Raw genomic sequence first — 25,658 nt, 5'->3', positions numbered from 1 at the left:
CTTCTATTTACAGATAGTATGGCCGAAAGTTACAAAGGGCTAAGTATGTATACAATTGGGCTGTAAGCTGTTAATTACCTTAGTATTTTTTTAACAATTAGTTTCATACAACCCTCGTTTCTACAAAATTTCATTCACTCTCTAGAATTTTACTTGGTGACTAATAGTCATCTTAGTAAACAGTGAGACTCGGGGGGGAGGAACATTGGCGAAAATAGAAAGTATCTATTTACTAAAAGGGTTGTATATAAACGCGACGGCCTTCTAGCTGAAGCAGGGTAGTGAAATAATAGCAGGGGGTTCATTAAGGTAGGGCTATGACGGTCAGGCGATACTTGCTAAACCTAGGGTATAACTGGAGTGCAAGTGTGCGGTTTACCTCTCAAAAGAAGACAAGAAATGGGGTAAACCAGGCCTCCTTAGTCACCACTATCTACACAAAATGGCATCTTCCCGTGTTATTCGTGCGAATAAAATACGTGTCCATTGTCTTTTAACCCCGTCCGGCTTCATGGCATTTGCCGTTTCCGTTTTTAAGAACTGCGCAAGCTCAGCAAATACACTATCGGGTATCTGTTCCCGAGGCCCTACAATAAACATTTTTGAAGGCAGGCCCGAGCTATCTGCCGCAGTTCTCAATTGTCTCTGACTTCCGAGGACAGCGTTTCCTCGTCCGTAAAATCCGCGCCGTAAGCACCGTTCTACTCGCGAATTCCTGTTGTTTGGCAACACCCCATGTGACAGGATATTTTCTTATCACCAAGAAGCCACATCTTCCCAAAGATTCTCATAAACCTTCAAAAGCAAGGCGAGGCAGATGGCTGCAGAGCTGGTTTAGCTGGGACCCTTGTGAACATACACTCCTATATCTATGGGAACTGACATATGATATAACTATCATGAAGGCCTTCCTGCTGGCGTTTTTCCTGTGCTTTGTGCAGCCTATACTTCAACTGGGTAAGTTCCTTCTTTGGCTTTCACGAATGTTGTACGCACCAGGAAAGCTGCCACTCCATATTTATAGACTCACTGAGAATGTGACTTTAATTTAAAAGTCTCCATCAGGCGAATGGTGTTACTATATGTCTCAACACCCAAGCAGAGGAAATGAAACACGGAAGAGTTCTGGAGTGACTCTTGTTGGTCATTGTTAATGATACAGGACTGGATAGAGAAAATTGTCCTTTTCTGGTTACTGTAAGGCCCTTCCTTAAATGCCTCCAATAGTTAGCATTAGCCTTTATTTTGTCCCTAACATTATCATTGTTCACCCGTGGAATGTATTTTGATACTAACGCAGCACTAATTGTAACAATGTATTTTAGGGGTGCTAGACCCAGTGCTTAGTTTGTGCTTGTTGTTTCCGGTGCTGAGCACCGGTACTTATTTGTGAGGAACTGGGCTTATTCTTATGCCTCAAGCATTTGTTGCGAGCAAAAGACACATATGTGAAAGACGGAAGAAAGAAAAACTAAAAATCGTCATAAAGGGAGAAAGTAGAAAGTTGCAGGATAAGCTGAAGGGGCAGGGATGGCCGTAAATGGATTGAAGTGGCCCGAGATGGCTTCAGGATTATGCTGCCTCAGTATTCAGTGCTGGCAGATTTAATTAAAGCAGCCTCGTGTTTAACAGAAGGGCTTTGAGCACCGGCTCCTCATAATTTATAAATTAAGCAACCGTTGTTTTCAGGTACTATGCATGAGTTGCTTTTTTGAGTTACATCTCTGCATCCCAACCTTTCCAAAAATATGAATTAACCCTAGCCAAAACGTTGCTGCTAACACTGGTGGAGGATTGTTGACTTATGGCAGTAAAATGAATTTGCTGAAGGCCTCGCGTCAATAAAAGAATATCAGCATTAATTCTGAATGCTTGTGTGGCGAGAATTATTGGGATGTTTCCGAGAATAACAAGTTCCAAGAATAACATGTTCCCATTGTTTACCAGGAGATGGCGCGATAGATTATGAAGTGCCCAACACATAACAATTACCAAGAGGGAAATAGAACAAGGAGGTGGGCAAAGGGGAGAAACAGAAAGGGAGGGAAGTGAGTCGTTGGAGAAAGAGAGAGAATAACTTGTTAAAGTCATGAATGATAGATGAGTATAAAAGGAGAAAGACACGAAAAAAAAAAAGAGCGAGTGTGCCAGATAGGTAGGTGAGTGGTTAGTTGAAGGATAGAAAGAATATAAGAGTCAAACAATAAGAGTTAGAGAAAGAGAGGGAGTTGAGAATGAGAGAATATAAAAGACAACTGCCAGAACAACGACCTGCAAAACCAATTTAATGGAGCGCCCAAGGATTCATATGCACTGGTGCCTAAAGTTCAACAGATTATTCCACCATAACACCAAAACTATAGTCCATGACTCATCAAATAACGCATGTATAATAAAACAATAAATTAGATTTCTTTGGAACGTGGTTTAAGCAGAAAGAGCAGGTGCAGTGAGGATCAGAGCAAATTAGTCAGCTTTCTCGGAAACATAAGCAGTTGTCAAGTGTTTCCAAAGATACCAAGCACAATCAAATATTCCTAGAGTGGACACATTTAAGGCATGGACTTCTCCTGCTGCTCTGTGGTTAGTTCAAAATGTGGAGAAAGGTAAAAAGCCAAAGTCAGTAGCATAAATCGTTGTCCTTTGTATGTTACGCTATCTAGCTGAGACTGTAATGATAGGAATACAATGTGTTGTAGAATCTGTAATCACACAATATCCAGGTATGTGGTGTGTGTTGGAGGTAAGGCTAGCAGAAGATTGCTCTGACCCATTAGGTGCGGTGTGCATGCTCGGTTACTCTGGAATAGGTGCTTTTTGTAAGGTGTGATGGGGAACTTTAAGCGAACAGTCCATGGGAGGAGAGGGGTGGCAGAAGGGCGATAGAAAGTGTGGTTTGCAGACTTTGTATCATGACATGCAGGAGATCCAAACTCCTTTTGATGCCAATCACTTCATTTGGGGAGTGGATAAGGGTTCTGCTGTCTGGTCAGTAGTCTACTGTAGAAAGGAGATGTAATGAAATATCAGATGTATACTTAAACCCTTCTCATGTGAATCATACCTATGAGCGGTTGAGTGGTCTATATAGAATGTTTGTGTGCTGCAGTTTTGGTGTACTACAATTGGACCTGGAGATTTGTTGACAAAAGCTGCATCAAGAGGAAGAGGTGGCTTCTTGTAGGACCGTGGATGTGGTCCTTGTTGCTAGCATTATTCTGTCTGGTCTCACTCCATGCGAGTGGGTGAAAAATCGGAAATGGGCAGCGGAGGACAGTGCGCTTGTGACACCGCAAGCAGTCAAGTTGGTAGATATGGCATCAGTGTCAATTTATCTATCCATAGTGTAAGCTTTTAGGACCTTCAGGGTGTGAACTGGATGAAGATATGGAGGGGAAAATTTGAAACTTGGATAACCACCGTACAATTTTCATGCAGGGTGATGTGATTTCAGTTATGGAAATCTGAGATACTATGTTTTTTCCTGAATGGACATTTTGTTTTATTCAGACCAATAAGAAACAAAATAGTGCTCCCTTCATGAACGTATGTCAACAAGAAAAGTAAAAAAAGCAGTAGGTCAATTTTAATGAAGACAAGGCTTAGAAAATTTCATGTGCCACTTTTTAGGATTCTCGGCTGCTAATCAGGGCTCTGTTTGTGGCATTTTAGTATAGTTTTGCTTATGCTAGAGCTTCTGAAGTGTTTTTACACAGATCCCGAGGACTGATCTGAAGCTCTCTTTGTTCTGGGTTTGGTGATCACTATTATATCCTGCACAATTATGCTAGATTGAAACTTTAAAAGCAGCTTTAGTACAGAACAGAGGCAGTAATGAGCCCTGTGTTATCAGTCAGTAAGATGTCCCCTTAGCACATTTTGGATGGACATTTACATTGAGGTGCAAAATTATCATTTGTGTGAAGCCCTAAAAAGAGTGTGGAGACACTTCAGGAGGAAAAATGTGACAGCGGCACTGCACGGCTAGGGTAGCTGTATTTGAGCAGGGGGCTACCACCCCTAGTTGTCAGTAGCTAATTGGGAGATTGGAGAACTATTTCCGCCTGATCCAAAGTGTGAACCAATAAGAATGAGATTTTCTTAAAGCAACAACTAAAGCCACTCAGTTCATGTTTTGGAGCCCTGACAGACGGAAAAAGCTTTATAAAGAGATCTAAAAATGAATGGTATGAGATGGACATTTTCCCGGGTTGACGTATTTATTGGCATTTGTTTTACTGCAATAGATATTCTGTTTTATTATATTGTTGTCTGTCTACAGAGGTCAGACCTTCGGTGAAAACCAGATTGTAAAGTATGGTTTGGTTTGGTTTAAAGATAGCTTTGAAATAAATTGTAAAAATCAGCTCCATACCAAGCGAGTGAATGAAAGCTGGTTTGATTGCTTCTGAGGCTACACCTGCTCAGGCGTGTACTGTAGCATCACAGCAGAAAGAAAATAAGGATAAGCTGGACACAGGACAAAGGCACTGTCTGCATACTGTACATTGTCAAATTGTGCACATATGAAATCCCCACGCTAAACGCCTCCCCTTATTCTCGTCCCCCGGTCCTCAAACACTTGGTGCTCACTTGGCTGGGCCAGGCTGTGCTGGTGAATTCGTTTTTGTTGGCCTTAGGACTCTATGCACTTTACCACTGCTGACCAGTGCTGAAGTGCTTGTGCTCTCTCCCTTAAACAGGGTTTGAGTGACATATAACCCATTGGCCTATTTAATCTACTTATAAGTCCTTAGTGAATTGCGCTACATGTGCCCAGGGCATGTAAATTAAATGCTACCAGTGGACTTGCAGCACTGCTTGTGCCACCAACTTAAGAGGCACTTTAAGACATGTCACATGCCTGCCCTGGCAGCCTGAAATCAGTGTTACACTGCCATGTCAAATTGGCATCTACAACCCCTTGCCTAGCCTTAAGTTCCTCTTTTATTACATATGTCACCCCTAAGGTAGTCCCTACCACGCCCATAGGGAAGGGTGCTGTGTAATTAAAAAGAAGGACATGTACTTTTAAGATTTAGATGTCCTGGTAGTAAAAAACTCCCAAATTAGTTTAATACTACTGTGAGGCCTACCCCATCATAGGATAACATAGGAGATTCCCTATTGCATTTAATAAGCTGTGAAGGAAAGTCATCTTTTTTGCCCTGGTTGCCTCCATTTTCTGGACTGATACTGATTGCTACTACCTCTGAAAGTGCTCTGGGCTCTGCTATTCAGGGCCAGTGCTCTGACCTTAAAAGTATATGCTGATTGGAATAATTCTAATTGACCAAGACACCCTACTATAAGACCTTAGTATATTACAGGGCAGGGAGATTTACGGACCCCAATGGACTTAATGCACTTAAATGTGCACTAGTGTCTAGTGTCAATTGAAAGCCAGCCCTGCAGGCTGGTTTTAAAATAAAACTATGTCCAAATTTGACTTTGGAATTAAAAGTACTTGCAAAGTCCAAAACTACCTTTCAATGATATATACGTAATTCCTAAGGTCTGCCTTAGATGTCCCAAGGGTAGGGTGACTTGTTATAAAAAAACAGTGAAATATAAACTGTGTTTTATATGCCCTGGTGGGGAAAACAGCAAAAGTAATTTTCCCGTTGTAGTGTTGCTAGACCCATTGGCTAAAATAGGAGGGCTTTAATAAAGTCTAACCTTTGATTGGAGTTAGCTAGCAATACCATTCAAAGTCTCAAAATGCTAGTTACAATAAATCCAACAACTTGCCAATGCCACATTTATTATAACAATTACAGGAAAGTAGTTTTAGAACCTACTGTCCCAAAGTTGCCTAAAGCAGCCCAGTAGCAGCCTCTCCTGATTGGTCAGTCTTTTACAGCCTGACCCGGGCTTGCTCCCTGAGTAGGTGTGAAGAAGCCTTGGGCTAAATCAATACAGCTATTTGGTGGGAGGTGATCTGTTTCCTGGAGAAGCCAGGAGAGGATAGGGGCTGGGGAGTTAAGCTGTGCTTCTAAGGTAGATGCATAGATGCCACAGTGTCCAGGTCAGCCCCCATTCCTTTGATCCTCAGCCAAAAGGGAGCACCACTAATTAGATTAGGAGTGGGGCTGGAAGTGTAGTGTAGGGAAAAGGTAGCCAGAAGAAAATTTTTCCATTTTTGAAGAACAGTGCCTTCTGGGACACAAATATGCCACACTTAGCTGGAAGAGGTCATACCAGAGGGAGGCAACTTGAAACCAGCTGTTTGGGGTGCCCGCTCTTGCCAGCTCAGAATGTGGAATAAATATGGAAGACCTGCAGGAGCCCCTCTGATCACTGCATGGAACATCATAAGAAGAAGGACTGCCCTGCTGGACTCTTGGACGGCACCACAGAAGGACTGCACTCATAAAGACTGCACCTGCTGCACTCTCAAGGTTCCACAAAGAAATTACCGTGCCTGCATTAAAATGAAATGGAGTGGACTCCCTGATCACCAACAGGAATAAAAGTGCTGGAAGAAGTGACCTGTAAGCTCCAAGAGAGGATCACTCCTGCTGACAACCTACACAAGGGTTTTCCTGGACTGCACAGGTACATTATGAAAGATTGATTCCTAGCCCCCAAGTGGCAATCCAGAGCTTCTGAATCCTTGGCCAGTGCTAGAAGACACCTATCTCTCCAAAGGAACCAAGAAACAAAAAGAACCAAGAAACAACTGACTTGAGCTCCCAGACCTGCTTGCAACAAGTTCCTGACTTCCAAGAGGCACATTTCAGGTCATGGGCACTTGGAGTGCTTTCAGAGCTCTCAAATTCAAGATTGGGTGTTCTTTGCGTTGGGACCCATTTGCTCCGAACTGCATGACTTGCACTAAGGATCAGTGCAAGCGGGTGCAAGACCATCTCATTGGACAGTAAGTATCACCACTTGGGACCAAAAGATTACAGTCAGTCCATCCACGAAGCACAGCAGTTCTTCGTGCCTCACGTACAACCATCAGCGCTGCTTTCCTTGCTCCCAGCAACCGTCTTCCTTGCAAACTGGACTGTTGCCACAAATCTGAGATGGGAAAACTTCAGTGGGACTTATGTTGGACAGTGTTTGACCCGTGCTCCGTTGCGGTAGGCTTGAACTTTTACATTTAGCCGGGTCCAGTGTGACCAGATAGCCCAGTTGGTGCTTTAGTCCTTAAAGTGCTATAACACAGTATATTCTTTAAATATTCATAACTCTGGTTCCCTATATTGGAATGTTGTCATTTTGGGCTCATTTTAAAGATAAACCTATCCTCTATTTGTATGAATTGGCGTTGGCTTTTTATTGTATTGTGTCTTATACTTATTTGCTGTTTTGGTAGTATTATATGCTTTATCTGTCTCCTAAGTTAAGCCTGACTGCTCCTTGCCATGCTACCAAGGGTTGATCAAGGATTAATTTATTGAGACTTGACTGGACCTAATTAGTCATTGGGAACATTTGCTAGCTGAAGGTAAACATCTCTACTTACTAATAACCCACTTTCCTCCAAGCTGTAATTCCTGATTGGCAACAGGTAGAGTTGTCTTGTTTAGTACCTATGGAATTGTTATCATAAATCCTCTTTAGTATGAAAATCAGCTTTATTGTTACAATTTTGAAAATGCCAATTTTTGAAAGTGGGGATTTTCAAGCTCTTAGCCTTGTATGCCTGCAGCCTGTCGTCAATACACTTCTGGGTGGGGTGACAGCGGGGATTGCGCATTTCCTGTAGAGAACCACACCCAAAAGGAACTTAGGTGTGATTGATGGGCTATTAAAATCCTGATAGGCCATTCTGGGCAGGATGGGATGGAGGAGCTGGCCACAGCCTCAAACTTACACCTGAATATTCTGTGTTCTGACCACACAGAAAGGACGTGTTAGCTCCATGTAGTGAATCTGGAGCCAAGGCAGAAAGGGAGGTCCTCTGTGCACTTCAAATCCCTTCTTTGAAGTCACCCCTACTTCAAAGGCTCCACTGGGAATACGAACATGACTTTTGACCTTACTAATACAGTGCAGTTCTGGACCCGTGGATACCTGCAGGAAGAAGGGCTGCTCCTCGCTGGACTGATGCTATGGAAGAACTGCTTTCTTGCTCTATTGACCTGCTGCCATCTGCCCTCCTTACCTGGGTGAGAAGGACTGAATCCACAACACTTGAACCCAGAACCTAAGTGACTCGAAGGGCTTGCTGGCTTGCCTCCTGTTTGTTCAAAGTCTCAGGTACACACAAAACTTCTAGAATCTGAAATCTAAGAGCCTTTCCCTGCCAAGTGGTGCCAATCCAGGGTATAAAGTGCTGCTTCAGTCCAAACTCCATGCATCAACGCTGTTGCCTCACGTGAAACCGGCACATTTTCATTAATGCTGACACATCGTCGCTGCTGTGAGGATCGAGGACACTGCATCAGCATCAACACTGGCGCATCAGTGCTACTGCGAGGATCGAGAACAAAGCATTGCCCACTGTTCAGTGTATCACCTTCTTCTGGGCTAAGATTGGGGTTCCTGTTTGGAGAGGATGCATACCTCTGCCAACCAGTAACCCAATTTCTAAAGGAGTGCAAAATGGGAGCTTGAGGGACAGTTCTAAACTGTTTGGAGTCTGTTCAGAAGTTGTTTGGTGTTCCTGTTTATAGTGAGTTGTTATAGTCTTTTCTGTTGGTAATGAGAGTTTGAGTAACACTTTTTCTGGTGCGATTCGGAAGCCACTTTAAGATCTTGTTCAGCACCCTCAGGATGTGGAAGCAGGACGTAGTGATTGAGTTGACCTTCGGAGGCCATGTTTAGCTTGTCATCAGAATGATTTTGAGGTTTCTTACTTGAGTGCCGGGGATGGGTCAATGTCCAAGGTCTGTTGGCCTCCAGCTGGAGTCCTAATGCGAGCTCTCCTTTCTGAATATCACCACTTCAGGTTTGTCCGGTTTAAGGCTGTTGAACTTCATCCAGGTGGCCACTTCCATCATGCAGGTGATGAAGTTGTTTCTTGTTGTAGGTGTCTTGTCTGAAAGGGACAGTATCATCTGTGTGTCATCAGTGTCGGTGAGTATCTTGATGACATCAGTCAGTGCAGTCATGTAGATCTTGAAGAGGGTCAGGATGAGTGAAGATTCTGGGGGAACTCAACAGATGAGTTTCCGGGTGTTTGACACATACGGGGGCAAGTGTACTGTGTGGATTCTTAGGGAGAGGAATGTGCATATCCAGTTGAGGGTGGGTCCTTGGATGTCAGTCTTATGCATTCTTCCAATCAGAGTGGGGTGGGAGACCATGTCAAGGGCTGCTGAGAGGTCAAGCAGGATAAGGGCTGTGTTTTCCCCCCAGTTGAGGATCATCTGGATGTTGTATGTTGCTGTGAAGAGGGCAGTCTTGATGCTGTTGTTTGGTCAGAAGCCTGATTGTGTGGCATCTAGAAGCTGGTTTTCGGTGAGGTGGTCTGGGTGGTGTATTTTTGTGACTTTTTTCATGTCTTTGGCTGGGTACAGAAGGATCGATATCAATCAGTAGTTTGTAAACTGTGGCTGGGCTGGATTTGGAGAGGGTGTTTTTTAGGAGCTTTCTGACTGTTTCATATTTTACTAGGCTTCTGGAAGGTGGCTGTGTTGCTGGAGGTTCTAATGATGCAAGTGGATGCTTTTCTAATTAGGGAGGATCCTTTGTTATAAATGTGGTGGAGGCAAGGGTATGCTGGAGTCCCGAAATGTATCGTCCTTATGATAGCTGCAGTTTGCTAACTGGTAATGCTTTCCAGGGTGGAAAAGGTATTTCCTGTATTCTCTGTTTGCAGACTGGAAGTGAAGTTGCTGGGGTCCAGCTGCAGGTCAAAATAGTTGTATATGTTCATGATTCTGTTGCAAAAGAAGTCTGGTAGATTGTTGCATAGATCTTGAGTATACATTAGGATGTTGGTTGACTTCAGTGTGAGCCCTGGTCAAGCAACAACCAAAATTCTTGTCAGGGTAAGGCAGAAGCAAAGCTCACCCTCTGGGAGCATGACACAGAGCAGTCAGGCTTAACATGAAGACAATGTGAAAAGTATTTGTGCAACAATTCAAGCAGTAAAACCGTGAAAACAACACACAAAAAGGATCCCACACAAGATTTGAAAATAGAATAGATTTCAATAAATAAAACAAGACAAATATGACAAAAATCCAATCAGTAGAACTTGAGTTATTAATTTTTAAAGAATAAACCGTAGAATAGAGCTTAGAAGCAAAAATGCCCCAACTGAGGATTTTTGGTCGCATTGCACAGGTATAAAGTAAAAAGTTCAGGCCATCTGCAATGGAGCGTTGGCCAGCTACAGCGACCCAATTAGGCCAGCTGATCAAAGTACCTTAAATACTGGTTGGGGAGATTTGCGTGGATCCGAGTCGAAGATGCGTCATGCAGCCGATGCAATGCGTTGGTTCCGAGAAGCAGCGTAGCTAAGGTTTGAGGTCCTGTTGCATCAATGTTGAGGATCCCCTTGTTGGGGCCCGTTTCTGAGATGTGTTGCGCATCAGAGGAGATGCATCAGTTTCGATCAGTAGTGAAGCTGTGATGTGGAGTTTTGGCAGTATCCTCAAGGCTGCCTTTGATGAAAGATTCAAAGACCTGCTCCAGGGAAGCATCACACAGTGGTGGTTCCGAAGGCGAGGCACCGAACCCAAGGTGTGGGATGCGACAGCGATGCGAGTCCGCTGTGCTGGGTCCTACCCACACAGCAGTATTGATGCTTTAAATCTGCTCGAGGATGCACAGCTCACCTGATAGGATGTGTCAGTTCCGCTGGGAACCATCTTAGTCCCACTTCCAATGGTCCAGGAAAGGGGTGACACCACTTGGTAGGGTAGACTCACAGTTGGCAGGGACCAGAGGCAGTAGCAGGGTGGTTGAAAATTGTTTATGTCAATGAGACTTCAGATCAAGAGACCGGCCAACTTTAGTGAATCCTATCTTGTTTTAATGGGAAGCAGGAGTTAGCTTAGCCTTCTGGCTTGTAGACTCATGCCCCCATCACCCAGTGACTTTTACCCTAGTTAGTTCGCTCTGTTTTAGCACATTTATTTATATTTTTCAAGATGGCTGCATTGTTTCTAGTTAGGTCAATGTTTCAGTTTCATGTTATCAGTGCCACCACGCTAAGGCGTCACTATCAAGCGACAAAGATAAACAAGCTGAAGGTATTCACTTTAGGTACTTTCCTTCTTGTGCGCTTTTGAGGGAATTGTTTATAAAAATTGCCATCCCAGGCGTAACTTGTTATCTATTGTTTGGGAACAAACCTTCGTCAGGTTTCCTATCAGATCTGGATAAATACATTTCACACAGACGATAGTCATAGGGATTCAGACCAGATGATAAAGCTTCTATTGACGCTGCACATCACCTTGATGCTGACCCAGTCTTTGTGTCCCCACAGAGTCTGAGCTAGAGACCTCATTCCAAGGTAACGAGTGTTGGGGGCCTCTTCTCATGGACACAGTACTGGCAAATTTGGTTTAACACACCAAGCTCTCTTTAGGTTAGGGGTTAGGTTCATCATGCTATGGTATTAGGACATATTTCATATCTCATGTCATTTCATGCTATTGCAAGATGGTGGTTGTCTTTGTATTAATTATTCTCTTCTTTACAATTCTGTTTCTTGCACTGTTCATTATCCTAATCATTGCAGCCCATTCAACTTATCATAGGTTGCAGTTTTGCTAATGAAACCTATTGAAAACTTTATTGCATCTCCTTCATTGCCTGTGTGTGACTGAGAAATGTTGTTCATGTGAGAAAGGGGTAATCTCCGTTTAACCACACCGCTCCCTGAGATGTCGCACTCTTGAGTTCATGCGTAAAGGCTGCCACAAATCACCTTTTACTATTTGAGTTTTTGATGAGGTACTGCTTGTGAGCTGGGAGGGTTGGGACGACAGTTGTGACTTGTAGGACAGGCATAGTCACCTACAAACATAAGTAATGTCCTTCTTAAACCAGCAGACTTGCCTAAAGCAAGAGTCAAACTATGATAAACTAGCCCTTGGAGTCATTCTGGGTTGGAGAGATGTAGGTCCAGTACTTCATACTCCCAGAAAGGCAGGCAACATGACAGCACAGCAAAGCAAGAGTCCAGCAGAGTGACAGTTCTTCAGCAGTACAGCAGTCCTTCTTCCTTTCAGAGAGTCCACATGGCCAGAAGTGCACTGAAGTGGTGGTGTCTCAGGTCCAGTGTTTGTTCCTTGGTGTTCTGACTCTGGAAGGTGGGCAAAACTTCCAGACAGTGGCTTTGAAGTGCAATGGGATCCCATCCCTACCTCCCCTGCCCTGGCTCTAAGCTGGCTGCAATGACAATTCAGGGTTATTAAGCCCCTTACTGTGTGGACAGGACACAACCGATTCAGGTGTAAGTGAGATTGTGTCCAGCACCTCCCACCTATCCTGCCCAGGGTGACCCACTGAGCCACACCTAAGTTTTCATTGTGTGTGGCTGGCTAGGAAGAATACACAAAACCCAGCTTGTGAGAAAGGGCCTCTTTTGACATGGTTAGCCACCACTTTTTGCCTGGAAAATGATGTGGTTTCAAATTGTAAGTCCTCTGGGCCCCTGCAAAACAGGTCCCCAGAATCATATATCTTTCCCCAAAACTGTACTATGTTTGGTTCTTTAGCCATCTTTGTATGTCCATTGTAAATAGTACCCTTGCTGCGTGGGGCATGGGTACTGAAGAGGGTCCGCCAGAGCTGCAGCACTAATTGTGCCACTCTGAGAGTCCCCACACCATCCTCATGCCCTGCCATTGCAAGTGCATGACAAGGGGAATCTAAAGTTGCAAACTCGACATGGCACTCACCCAGAGTGCCATGCCCACTAACAGTGCATGCAATGTGGGTAAGTCCCCCCTCTGGAAGGCCTCCCAATCCTACGGCAGGGTGCAATATAGTGCATGTAAGGGCATATGTGTGCATGAGCGAATATGCCCCTACCGTATCCTGGTGAAACCTTAAGACTTAAGCCTTAAGGCTGCCCTGTAAGTGTGCATGTTCTGGACACTGGTCATTATGAGTTCTCCACCTACATGGTGGCCTCTTTGAGTCCTGGGTTGTTTGGTATCAACTCAGGATAATAAACCCACACTAATGCTAGTTTTGGATTTATTATAAAAAGTACCCACAGGGCACCTTAGAGCTGCTCCCTGCAAAAACTCACAGCCCTGGCATGCTTGCTGACTGGTCCTAACCAGCCTGCCACCATCAGACATGATTCTGGACTCCTGTGGTGAGAGCCTCTGCTCTCAGGAGGCAGAACCCAAAGCCTTTCCTGTTTGGAGGTGTGACACCTCCTCCCCCAGGCAAGCACACTCCACCAGCAGTCAAATTTGAAGTTGTTATCACCTTTGAAATCTGACCCCCACCTCTGCTGCTAGCAGCAGATGGACACCCAATGATTTTGCCTCCACTTGTGGGAAAACCAGTGGGAAACTAGCAAGGATCGGAGGAGTGGCCATCCTTAGTCTGCACCACCCCTTAGGTGTGGCAGGCGAGGTGACCACCCCATTTCATTTTCCTCCATCTTGGATGGCGTGAAAATAGCCAATCAGGATTAGGGACGTGACCCATTCCCACAGGAAACCTTGGCTGGCTGGATTTTCAAAAGGTGTGGTCACTCAGTGGGTGTAGCCACCTTAAAGTAGTTGGCCCATTGGCAACTACCAGGTACTCTCCCTAATGCCCCCTTAATGCAGTATTTAGTGGATATCCCTAAACCAAAAGATCAGATTTGATGTACACGAGAAGACCAGGAACAAAGAAGACCTGAAGCACAAGAACAGGAGTCCTGCTGCACCAATAAAAAGGTGCCAATCCATGCCTGCTACTCCAAGGACTTGATCATCACCACTGAGGTGTCCCCTGGAAACCTGATGGACTCTACAAACCCCTAAATGACCTCCTTCCTTCTGGAAATCACTAAAAACCTCCCTCAGAGTGAACATATCATTCTCCTGCACACTGCAGGCAAACAACTAGTGAAGTCCAGTTCCATGACTTGCGGCTGACCAATGAACCGCATCTGGAGCCTGATTAAAATCTACATGACAGACTCGAAGGACAAAACCTACCAGTGTGCCATGTTTGGTAGCACTGGAACTTTCAGGCCTGAGATGTACCAATACCTGGGGTACTGGACCCCCAACATCGGACACCAAGAGGCAAAGTCTAGTCTGGGCTCTCAAGGGCTCTGAAGCAAGCACCAGATAAGAGACTTCAGGACACCCAAGAACCACCCCACAGAGTGGCCCTGGTGACCTGCAATCCACCCTTCAAGTGTCCTGCTTCTGGCTTCAAGGGCCCTAAAATGCACAACTCCTGGGCTGACCGAGCTGGGCTGCACCTGCCTCCCTGGCCCCATGCATTGACAAACCAGGTTTGCTCCAGTGGTCCCTAGCCCCTTGTGACCTCCACCCTCCAAGGGGATCCACAAGTGTACCTTTATGTCCATCTGTGTAGAGTTTCCAAGTGGTCCCCTTCTCCATTGTGCACCAGCTCCAGGACTTTCAGCCTCTGCTCCCGCTTGAATCGAGAACCACCCAAACTTCTCTGCTGGCTAGCCCACAGCACATCTCGAAGACCTCGATCTAAAAATAGAAGGTGACACTTGTGAAAGCATTGTCTGATTTTATATGCATTTTTCAAGTTTTTCCCATTGATTAATATGCTGCGTAATTACACACAAAAACAGAACATTTTCTAAACTTTGAAAAATCATAACTTAAAAATCTTATAAAAATCTGAAGTATTTTAATAACTTAATCTTGAGTTATTCTTCCGAGTGTGTGTCCACAAAACAAATGCTTACCACATCTTTAAGATAAACCTAACTGCTCGTCCACACTACCACAAAAACATAGCATTAGTTGTTCTACTTTTTACATCTGGATATTATAGTGGGTTGTTTGGATTCTCTACACAGTTCACATCACTTTTGTATACTAAATAGAGAGACAAACTCCTACACAACTGCAACTACACCAGTCACATGACCACAGACAAGCTGCAGGCACCAAATGGCTAAGGCAAGAAGTACCAACTTTCTAAAAGTGGCATTTTTAGAACTGCAATGTAAAATCTGACTTCACCATAAGTTAGGATTTTAAATTGTGATTCCAGAGACACCAAACATGAAAGGGTCATCTCTTCCCATTTTGGAGGTATACTTATAAGATGTAATAATAAGGAAACCCCAATGTTAACCTATTGGGAGATGAGCCTTGCAACAGTGAAAAATGAATTTAAGATTTTTCCACCACCAGGACACATAAAACTAAAATACATTGTTAATACATTGCACATTGCTCTCTGGGCTGCCCAGGGGTGATTTTTCAGTATTAGAAAAGAAGGTTTGTTCCTGGATAAAGGTTTATTTTGCAAGGTTAAAATGGCAGTTCAAAACTACATGCACAGGCTCTGCAGTGGCAGGCCTGAGACATGATTAAAGGGCTACTTAAGTGGGTTGCACAATCAGTGCTGCAGGCTGTCTAGTTGCATTTAATGTACAGGCCCTGGTCACATGTAGTGCCCTCTACCAGGCGCATATAAGTAAATGAAATATGCCAATTTTATATATGCCAATGTCACCATGTTTTGGGGAATGAGCTCAAGCAAAAACAATATTTGCAGTAAGTCCTGGTGGTTGGTAGACTAAGGTTCTACCCACTGTAAAGTTGGCCGAGATAGTGTAGTTTGAAATTGACATGTTTCATGTAGCTGGTTTCGTTTTTTGTGAAGATCGTTTCAGGACAGCTGAAGGTTTATTGCAAGATTAGAGCAATGCTTTCTCTGGATTATTGTTGGTGGTCTTGCCTGGCGATCTTGTATCCATTCCAGAATGGACGTGGCAAAGTCTGATGTTGAAGCCGGGTTTAGACATGTCTCTGTGAGGAAAAGGAGGTCTGGAGCATTGACAATCCCAGAATGTTCTTGTGTGTTTGCTCAGTGAGCAGATATTGAGAAGCATGCATTGACTGTGCATCTTGGGATATGTGTCAGTTTGGGTGTGTGCGGGGTGCGCTGGGTGCTGTTAGTGGGGCCATGGAGTGTGCTGTTGTGGTGGGTGAGGAGCTGTATGTGAAGCGGCAATGGGGGTAGGAGAAGGCTCTTTCTGTGTTGTGTGGTGTGGCAGAAGTGTGGTGTCTGGCATCGAGGTTCGAAGGCCCAGTGGAACGAGGCAGTTTATCAGTGGGGTGTGGTAAGACCAGGGTTCCTAGTGCTTTACATGGCCCACACACTGATGGGCATGGACAGGCTTACTTTTGGTACAACTTTGGTGCACTAGCAGCACATCTGTACTGCTGCTGCCATTAAGTACATCCTGGGAGGTTAATTGGGGATGTCTGAGAAGGATCGCAGGAGGCGGGTAAGAGTGAACTGAGGGGAGAAGGGAGGATGGGAAAGGGAGCAGGTGTGGGGCAATAAATGAGACAACAAATGGGAAAGAGAAAAAACAGTCAAAGAATGGGACAAAAAAACTTGCACAAAGATGGCATAAATGAAATGGGCAGAAAGGGAAGAAGAGGTATAGAGGCACAAAACTGGTACAAAGGGGGTAAAGTGGGTATAAAAGAGACAGGGAAAACGAGAAATGGCACAAAACAGGTGAAAATGGACAAAAGGCACAATGGGCACAAAGGAGATAGACAAAAAGTGGGTGAAAATGGACAAAAAGCATTGCGGGAGCAAGAAAGGTAGATGGACAGAAAGTGGCAGAAATGAGTAGGAATGGACAAGAATGTAAGAGGAGTGATACAGAGAGGTGACAAAAGAGTGAGAGAGAGAGCGAGAGGATGAGAGAGCGGACTGAGGAAGGAATATCGATTAGCTGGAGCCGGGTCTGTAGGGCCAAGACCAGCTGGAGAACTGGTCTCTGTTAAGTCCATGGATGCTGGGCAGTCACTTACTTAATGCTTAAAGTTTTACCCAGGAGGCCTGTAGATGAGATGGAGGTGGTGGTCTGAGTTGCGGAAAGTGGGAAGTGGCATGTCAGTAGCTCCTTGGAATCACCAGTGTGCTTAGGGTGCAGAACTCAAGTGACCGTTCATTGACAGCGAGGCCTCCTCCCTTCTTATGTGTGCAGTTCACATAATGGATGATAAGAATGATGTCCAGGGTATGCAAGGATCTAGGGGTGAACCATTTTTCTGTGACAAGAATATTAAGCTTGTGTAGGTGATGAGGTCTGCAATATTGGGGACATAGAGTACTGTACAGCTAGCATTGATGAGCTTGTGTACGAATGTGTACTCTAGTTTGAGAGCGTGTGGCGCTTCAGTGGGATATGCAAGAGGTTGATTGTGTTTTGAGGATGCAACATGAGTGTTTGTCATCTTGATCTGAGTGCAATTGTGAGGGATGGCAGTATGAAGTGCTGGGTAAGGTACATGGTTATATGTTAGCTTGTACTTGCTTTAGGTCATTCCAGTCCCTAAAGGTCCAAACAGACAATGTCCTCGTCTGTGTTAGCCCTTTGCCAGGGGCATCCGGCGGTGGAATGCTCTGAGGATTTGACTGAAAGGAGAAGGCAAGAAGTTATGTCATTTCCTGTGCAGATGGTTGGTGAGAAATCAAGTATCAGCAGCAGTAACCGTCTTGCAGTGGGTTTTCTAAATTTGAAAACCCACTGTAGGTTTGCCAGCCATGCATGCATGTGTGTCTTGCTGCATGAGTTTGCATGCAATTGACAAAAATGCATTGGCAATGCCTCTATCTAGGCCTTTTATAGAAAGACCTATTGACTTTTCCAATGCTTGTACTATGTGCAACGGGCACAGATCTTCCCAGCTCATTGTCATGCTGGAAGGTGCAGCCAGAGGAACAAGGGACTTTTTCTAAACCCTTTTGGCTTTCCAACAATGTTACTGAACAAACGTTATTTCCAAAGTGCACTTTACAGTCCTATCTCTAATATTTAAAAATAACACTTATAATGAGGACGTGATCATGTTACTACACCTAATGCCGAGATGGGGCACTGAAGGCACTTTAGCTGGATAGGTAGACCTGTTGTTCTGTAATACTGGCTTTGAAATTCAACCACTTAAACACTAGGTGAAGGGCATGTTGTTCACCCTTAACTTGCATTTTTGCAGAATGTACTCAAAAATAAAACTTCGTAAAAGTACGCAGCATCAACAATTTTGAGCATTAAAGAACGGGTAATGAGAATGGCAAATTACGTTAAACTCATCAAAGCCTATTTGTAGGACAATTAAATTAAGCCAAGCAAGTAAGTAACTTGGGGCAAGCAAGATTGTAGGTAGAGCGGATGCATTCAGTGAAGCGGCCGAGATGATAAGAAGAGGACTGAAATAGGGTAGGAGTTTTCGATGTATTCAATAGCTAGATGTTGAGTTGTGGGTTGCGAGGATGCCTAATACACTCCAATTTCAACGTCATAGTATAGCACTTAATTGGAATAAAAAATAAGCATTGATAAAGCATATAGATGCGTTTTTCTATCGTGCATGCACAAGGGGTATGTGGGTAAACCGAGCGAGAGAGCCCGATGTTTCCTCTGATGCAGGTTTTCTACATGGATTCACTGCCAACACCGACCTATTCAACATTTACCACAGACCTCTTGCAGATCTCATTAGATCGCTTAACATCACCTGCTAGAAATATGCTAACAACATGCAAAGCATCCCTAATCTGTAAAACCTAACGATTGTGGACCTCAGTGCCCTTTTCCCCTTCGCTTGAGCATTGACCTTTGGAGGGCTTGCTTACTCCTAAAACTTTGTTAAAAACAACTCACCTCCTTACATGTGAAACCGATGCCTTTTGCCACTACGAACTCACCCCACTGAACCTCTCCACCTAAAAGAGGGACTTGGAAATTATATTTTACACTGAATTAGGTATTGTTCCATTAATTAATCAGTTGACTAAATCCACCTTCTTTGACGCGAGAACCTAAAGTTACATTTTTACGCACACTGGGACTCGTTCACTGGGTATTGACCACCATCACCAAGGGCCTGCACTTTGGGTTGAGCCTATCTTTATTCTCTACTGCCTCAGATCTACAACGTGGCCTCCAGGTGATAAGAACATATCTGCGTGTGCAGCACATTGCCTCAGGTCCTTCGAGCTCTTCATCGGCTTTCCTGTGCAATGTGTGTTTTATTCAAAGGTCTCTGCTTTGCCCACTCGTCCGTCCTTGGCACTGGACATTGCAATCGGCTGGACTGGATCTTCTTACTATTCAAAGTTCGCACTGCCAAAGAAGGACACTCAGATCCATACTGGCCTCACGTTTGACTAGTTTTTTAATTAATACAATCTTGAGTTGCTGGCACATTGTTCTATGTACAAAACGTAGGCTCCAGAGTACTTGTATGGAAGATTTGGGGTTCTCTACATCCACTTTGATGTGCGAAATGGTTTAAAAACTGGCTGTTTTTAAATATCTAAACCACCAACTCACACTCATCCACACATTCATGCCCATTCATGCCCAATTCCAACAAGGCAAGGGCCTTATCTATCCTCAGGGATAGTGCCCTTTGCCGCTGTTATTACATTTGCACACATGAAGCACATAAGTAAGGAGATCTAGAAACATCATTTAGGTTGTCACTGTATTGATCAGTCAGAGGGAGGAATAATTAATGGGATGACGAAAAACAGGTCTATGAAGAATGAAGAATGCTGGAAAGTAATTCAGACATTATGCTAAGACTTCTACATCAACTGGAATATCTCCTTGTGATCCAAACATGCATAACAGGACAACATAAACAAGGGAGGCAAGAATGGGAGCTCCAATACCAAACAGCCGTAGAACATAAAACCAAGCAAATGGAGATGACAAGCAGATGTCTACTAAATGTTAGAAAGAGGGAAGGCCAAGCTTTGAAGAGGAAGCTAACCCTACAAAAAACATAGCGCCAAGGGCAAGAGAACAGCCAACAAGGAACAGGCAAGGATAAGTGTGAGCACATCCACACACTGCTGCAGTGCGTAATTTGTAAATAAAAACGTGCCGGTGCCCAAAGCTCTCCTTTGCAGGTGCTGCAATTAAATGTGCGTATACTAAGGCAGCATAATCATAAAATAATCTCGGGCCTCATTAATCCATTTAAAGACACTCCCTGCCCCTTTATCTCACTCTTACAGCTTTCTGCTTCTCCCTTTTGTGACGTTTTTTCATTGTTCTTATTCTCTGTTTTTCCCATATGTATCTTTTGCTCGCAGTAAATGCTTGATGCACAAAACTAAGGCCATGTTTACAAGTGGACTGCGCAGCTGATGCGTCACTTTTATTGATGCATTGATGGCACAAGCTGCTGACCCATATCTACAAGGTCATGTAAAGCCTTTTTGTATGCCTTTACATGGCCTTGTAGATATGGAGTAAGGCAACGTAGCACAAGTTGCTGTGTTGTCTTACTTTGGATCAGGGAGGTGTTTCCCTGGGTGTTGAGAGGGTGCTCCCTCACAACACCCATGTATTTTGACGCATTCCCAGATTCACAAGGTTTTGTAAACCTGGGAATGCGTCAAAACCCTACGCTACCCCAGTGGTGGTGTAAAAATGATGCAACAGGAGAAATATCTTTATTTCTCCCCGTTTTTTCCTCTTTCTATGTGTGCAGCCTTTTGCAGCACACACAGAAAGAGGAAAACTTCTCTTGGGATTGTTCTTGTGCAGGAAGGAGCCCCTTTACGCACAAAAACAATAATCGCCGCATTGCAGGCACCCTTGCACCATGGTACACGGGTGCCTGTGTTGGCTCATGGTAGCAATTTGTGCACCAGCGCAGGGCAAAAGGACAGGAATGTGCTGTATCTCGTAGACATGACACATTCCTTCCCTTTTTTTTTGACGCAGCACAGTGCAGCAAGAAGGCTTGCGGCGCTCCCCGGTGCCAAAACATTGTAAATCTGGCCCTAAGTGCCGGCCCTCGAAAATAAGTGCTGGTGCGCCCCACTGGAAACCACCGGCTCAAATTAAACACTGCTGTGAGCGCATCATTCTCCCGTTGCATCACCTCATAATAAAAACAAGAAGATGCATGATGTCCTACACTGATCCAACCCGATCGCACACCCAACCCTCTGTTAACTGACAGATTGATTTATGAGCATCACAGCCTCAACATGTATTTTCTGGTACCTCACAGGTAATCCTTGGTTTTTTATCACTGTCTTTAACTTTTTTTTTTTTTTGATAATGAGTTGCTTTAGAAGTTATATAAATGTATTTTCACAAATTACTGACATGTGAGCTGGAACATTTTGACAGAATTTAACAATTTCAAACTTTACTAATTAAAAGTGTTTGTTGAAGACCTTCCGCTTACAAATCACTTTTTTTGTCTATTTACAGAGGCGTGGCTTCAGGAGGTGTTTGGAATGCTGCACCCACTTGTAATAAATCTATTCTCTAGCAAATATTTGGGTGCAGGTGTTCTCAGTTAGGTATGGTGAGGAGTCTGATAAAACACGGGATTTTTACATATATATACACAGACAAAACACACCCACACACCTCTTACACAGGCTATGGTTTAAAGGTCTAAGAAATGTTTGCTATTTTACGAAATATTGTGTTTACAATATTGTGGTTACAATTTGCAATTGGATCACTTTCTCCCGCTCCTTAAACTCCCCTTCTGCACTGCCTTTCTTGTAATGGATTTTATCACGATATACCAACCTGAAGCTCACCCACCCCCTAATCTTACTGACCAAGCTCTGACCCTGCATTTTAACCACGTTATGTCCCTGTGCACCCACCACAAGTAACAGACATCTACATGCAAGTGTTTATTTCATACCGGGAAAACATATGACACATTATTGTCAATGTCATCCGACTTTGGGTGTGTTTCATATTTTTTTTTTCCGTAGCATCATTTTGCCACCTCCTTGTTATCCACTTTGCGACCCTTATGCTAAATTATTCCTGTAGATAAAGCTGCCTAAATATTCGAATTTGACAAGGTGCGTGTCTCTTCTCGAAAATTCTTTCCCTGTGACTCAGTATTTATTGCTTGCAAAAGTTCGTTTTTACATCAGCGCGGAAAACCTTATAGCGTTATAGAAAAATCCACACTGGGCCCCAACAACGTATCTACCATGAAAAAACATCACTTTATTTTTAGCTGATTCCCAAAAATTATTTATATGATTAGTTAACTGTAAGCAAAGTCAGCTATCTCCAAGAATGGTATCTCGAAGGCGTTAATAAAAATAGATGAAAATACATTTCCTTGTATTGTTTTTCATTGGAGAATTCATTGTCTGCCGGTGGCAGACAAAATGTCTGATGGTCACTAGATTTTTGTTGGGTTTTACAAGCTGCAGCCAAAAGACAAGAAACGGAAGCCCAAGGTTGGAAGAACTATCTCTAGGTCAAAAGCTTTCCTCTTTATTCAAAGCGAAAATTATCTATTTCCCGTTACGAGTTATTGCAGTGCAAAGCAGACCACTAGCGTTCTTTTATACTTAACGGTATATAAAGTAGTTAAGGTGAAATTTAAACAACATATTTTACTCATCTTGCAGAAATAACTGAATTATATATGTTTATATCCTTTAACGCTTCATCTCTGTTGCGCGTGTTTGCCATGTCGAGTAAATTCAAAGTTTAAGCGAGGTAATGTTCGGTGAAACAGCACAAAACTACCCATATTTTCGAGCATGGGCTCATTTATTTAGGGCAGGACTTGGAACCTAAACCAGCCATGGCAAGAATGTTTAAACCATCCTTTGCTAAAAATGATCAAATTAGCCCCTGCTCCCTCCATTCCTGTCCTTCTATACTGTTTCTTTCTTTAACATCTCTTTATCTCTCTCTTTTTACCTACTACGCCTCCTGCCATAAATCCCTGGGAGCCTGAGACAGACAGGGCCCTCAACCTTCAAAAACCGGACCTCGAATGTATCCAAACCCCAGGGAAATGCCCCATGGAATCATTGTCCAATCAAGACCTGCATTTTTTATTTTAAAGGGAACTTACTCAGGGAAATAAATATTCTTAAAGCGTTTCTCCTTAGGTCTAATGGGCTGCTTTTTCGAAGACACCTTAAATAAAGCCATGTTGGGCTTAAAAATCAGGAGTCTCCCTCCTGAATGTTGTTAATTTGCAAGCATGGAATATATTTTTGGAAACTGTAGATACATGACACGCTTGAGATATAGAAGTTGCCAGGGATGAGCAGGCGGCTTGTTTTCATCATTTGGAGTAGTGGATTTCATAATGTTTTTTAAACCTAGGAAGGGTAGTGACCATGGAACATATTTAATTTGCATCTGCACACTTTGAACCATAAACTGTCCCTTCCCAAAATAAAACAAAAATGCAGCTAACTTTGTTGGGAAAACAGTTACATTTTATATACAATTAATTTTCATATTGTATTGTACACAGTGAATTTTTGATTTATAAGGCAATTTGAATACAAATGCAGAAAAGACCCCTTGAAAACAGCTTGTTGAGCAAAAATAAATTCCGCTTATGGTACTTTTGAACAAACACAGAGATGATGCTAGTATGAGTTTGATATTTGTTAAATAGGCAGCATTGAGAGTCCCCAATTCTTGTTTGAAGAGGCCTATTCATTCATGTGTTATATAGCGATTTTGGGGTAACATTTTATAATATGGGTTAGATTCTCTCATACCTCGATTAAGAAGCATTCTCCTCTATCTACAAGCGTCATCTCGAAGACATTCTTATTCAGGTACAATTGCTTTTTCTCTATTGGTCATGAAGGGGCTAGGAGTCACCACCACCCACAGGCTAGAATGAGACATAAATGTGGCACTCCTGACCACCTTTTTCAGGAGACAGAACAAGGACTGCAGCTGCTGGTTTGACCTGTGAGGCGAATGCAAAGGGCTGGACTAGCTTCCACTTGTAACCAGGACTGGGAAGTTGACTCCACGGGCCATTTGGCTGACATCATGCTACGATAGAGGGACACAAAAGCTACAAGAAACCAACTTTCCTGAAAGAGGCACGCTGACCAGTTTCAACTGGATATGATTTGGACCCTGCTGGTGGCTTCTGGTGGAGTGACTACTGATCCTCAAGTGCTGTTTCTCAGGTCCTTAACCCTTTGCTGGTATCAGAGTGTACTCCTCCTTTGTAACCCAAAAACTACTTAGATACTTTTTATAGGCATTATGCTTGGAGAGCTTTGTGGGGCCTGGGCTTACCTGCCAAGCTGATCGGCATAAGGTGCGTCAGCAGAAGGCCTGATTTTGCTACAGCACCTGTCACGCTCTTCCCTGCAGGTTCAGATCTGATGTGCATCCAATGATGTTGTACCCTCTGCTGCTACAGTCCGCAAACTTACCGCTCTGAAGGAATCTTATTTCCAGAAAAGTCTGTAGTTAGAAATCTTGACTGGACTTAATGCAGAGTAGCTTTTGATCGGCTTCTTCCTGGGTGCAAACTCCAGACTTTTCCTGCTTGGAGCTTTTCCCGCCTTCACCGACCGCTTAATAGAAATCTAAACCATTGGCAACCCATCGTCAATGGCCACATCTTCTGATTCAGCCTGTTGCCTTGCCCCTCTGAGGACTCTAACTTCCTAGAAAAATTCAAAGTCCAAAGGTAACTATTTGAGCTAACCCACCTAGGCCTTGTACCTGACCCACACTTCATCGCAGTCAGCCTTAAACCTTACCTTGGTCCCACTCTTGTGTGATAAATTGCCTGTGGTTGGCTTTTTGTGCTTCTTTGGTGTTATTTTTACTTAAAACGTTTAAAAAAATCATATTTCCAGTTGCCCTTTTTTGAAATTTTTGTGTCATTTTGTTCTCAAATAGTCTCTAGTTTTATAAACTGGAGTGGGATTTCAATTGTGTTGTGTTGTCAACGTTTTAACTGTTTAGTTACTTCTAAATTCTTTACATATTTTTTTAAGTAAAGTGTAACAACTCTGTGCCAGAGCTACCAGAGTTTGAGCTCAAGTTTAAATTATTGAAACCTTTACTGGACCAAACAAGAATGGCAACATTATTGTTGTGGTTGGTTAACATTCACCCCAACTTTCTCTCAGAAGGGAGTGGCAAATTGACTTGCCTGATAACTAATAATTGGGCAGATCACAATTTGGAAACCCCTGTTTTTGGCTGCAAATCTATGGATGGAGACCTGTAAGGGACAGCAAACCTTCTGCCCTGTATGTGCGTTTCCAAGCTGGAAAAAAGCCTGAACCCATTAAAGGGGCAGGTGCTGCTTTAAAAACGTTAGCTATGTGGGAACACTTTGAGAAGAGCATGCAGCTCCTAGGGGCCAACAACATGATTCCCAAAGAAATCTGTCCCACCAGAACAGCTTTTCTTTTGCTAATTAATTACCACCTCGATTTAAGGGACACAAATTGATCAAAATATTTGCAAGGATTGTTTATTTGTTCATGAAGAAGTACATTCTGGAAGAACCCAATTGGATATATGCATTGTTTTATATACTCTGCACCTAGAAAATGATAAGCGTTCCTAAGGTTCCAGAACTACACAGTTGAGCTTATGTTTGGACTAAAATGGAAAGGATATATTGTGCTTGCATTAAGGCATTGCTTGTGATCTAGTTAAACAACAAGCACAATTGAAGAAATGTTTCCAAATATTGACGCACATCATGGCTGCAACACTGACTGCCTATTAGGGTTTTGGGGCT

At 43.4% G+C, this 25,658-nt stretch overlaps 1 protein-coding gene across 1 annotated transcript in view; it reads left to right on the top strand.

The window, feature by feature from the left end:
* The first annotated feature begins 690 nt into the window (after nucleotides 1–690).
* LOC138261947 (macrophage mannose receptor 1-like) overlaps nucleotides 691–25,658 on the top strand; it is a 683,716-nt gene continuing 658,748 nt past the window's right edge. Inside the window, exon 1 of the mRNA XM_069211540.1 lies at nucleotides 691–957. Coding sequence (XP_069067641.1) covers nucleotides 900–957 — 58 coding nt within the window. The 5' untranslated portion in view covers nucleotides 691–899. The remainder of the gene's footprint in view (nucleotides 958–25,658) is intronic.

The sequence above is a fragment of the Pleurodeles waltl genome, chromosome 10 (assembly GCF_031143425.1).
Source record: "Pleurodeles waltl isolate 20211129_DDA chromosome 10, aPleWal1.hap1.20221129, whole genome shotgun sequence".
In the NCBI taxonomy this organism is placed as follows: domain Eukaryota; kingdom Metazoa; phylum Chordata; class Amphibia; order Caudata; family Salamandridae; genus Pleurodeles; species Pleurodeles waltl.
This window is presented reverse-complemented; position numbering and strand designations above follow the sequence as displayed.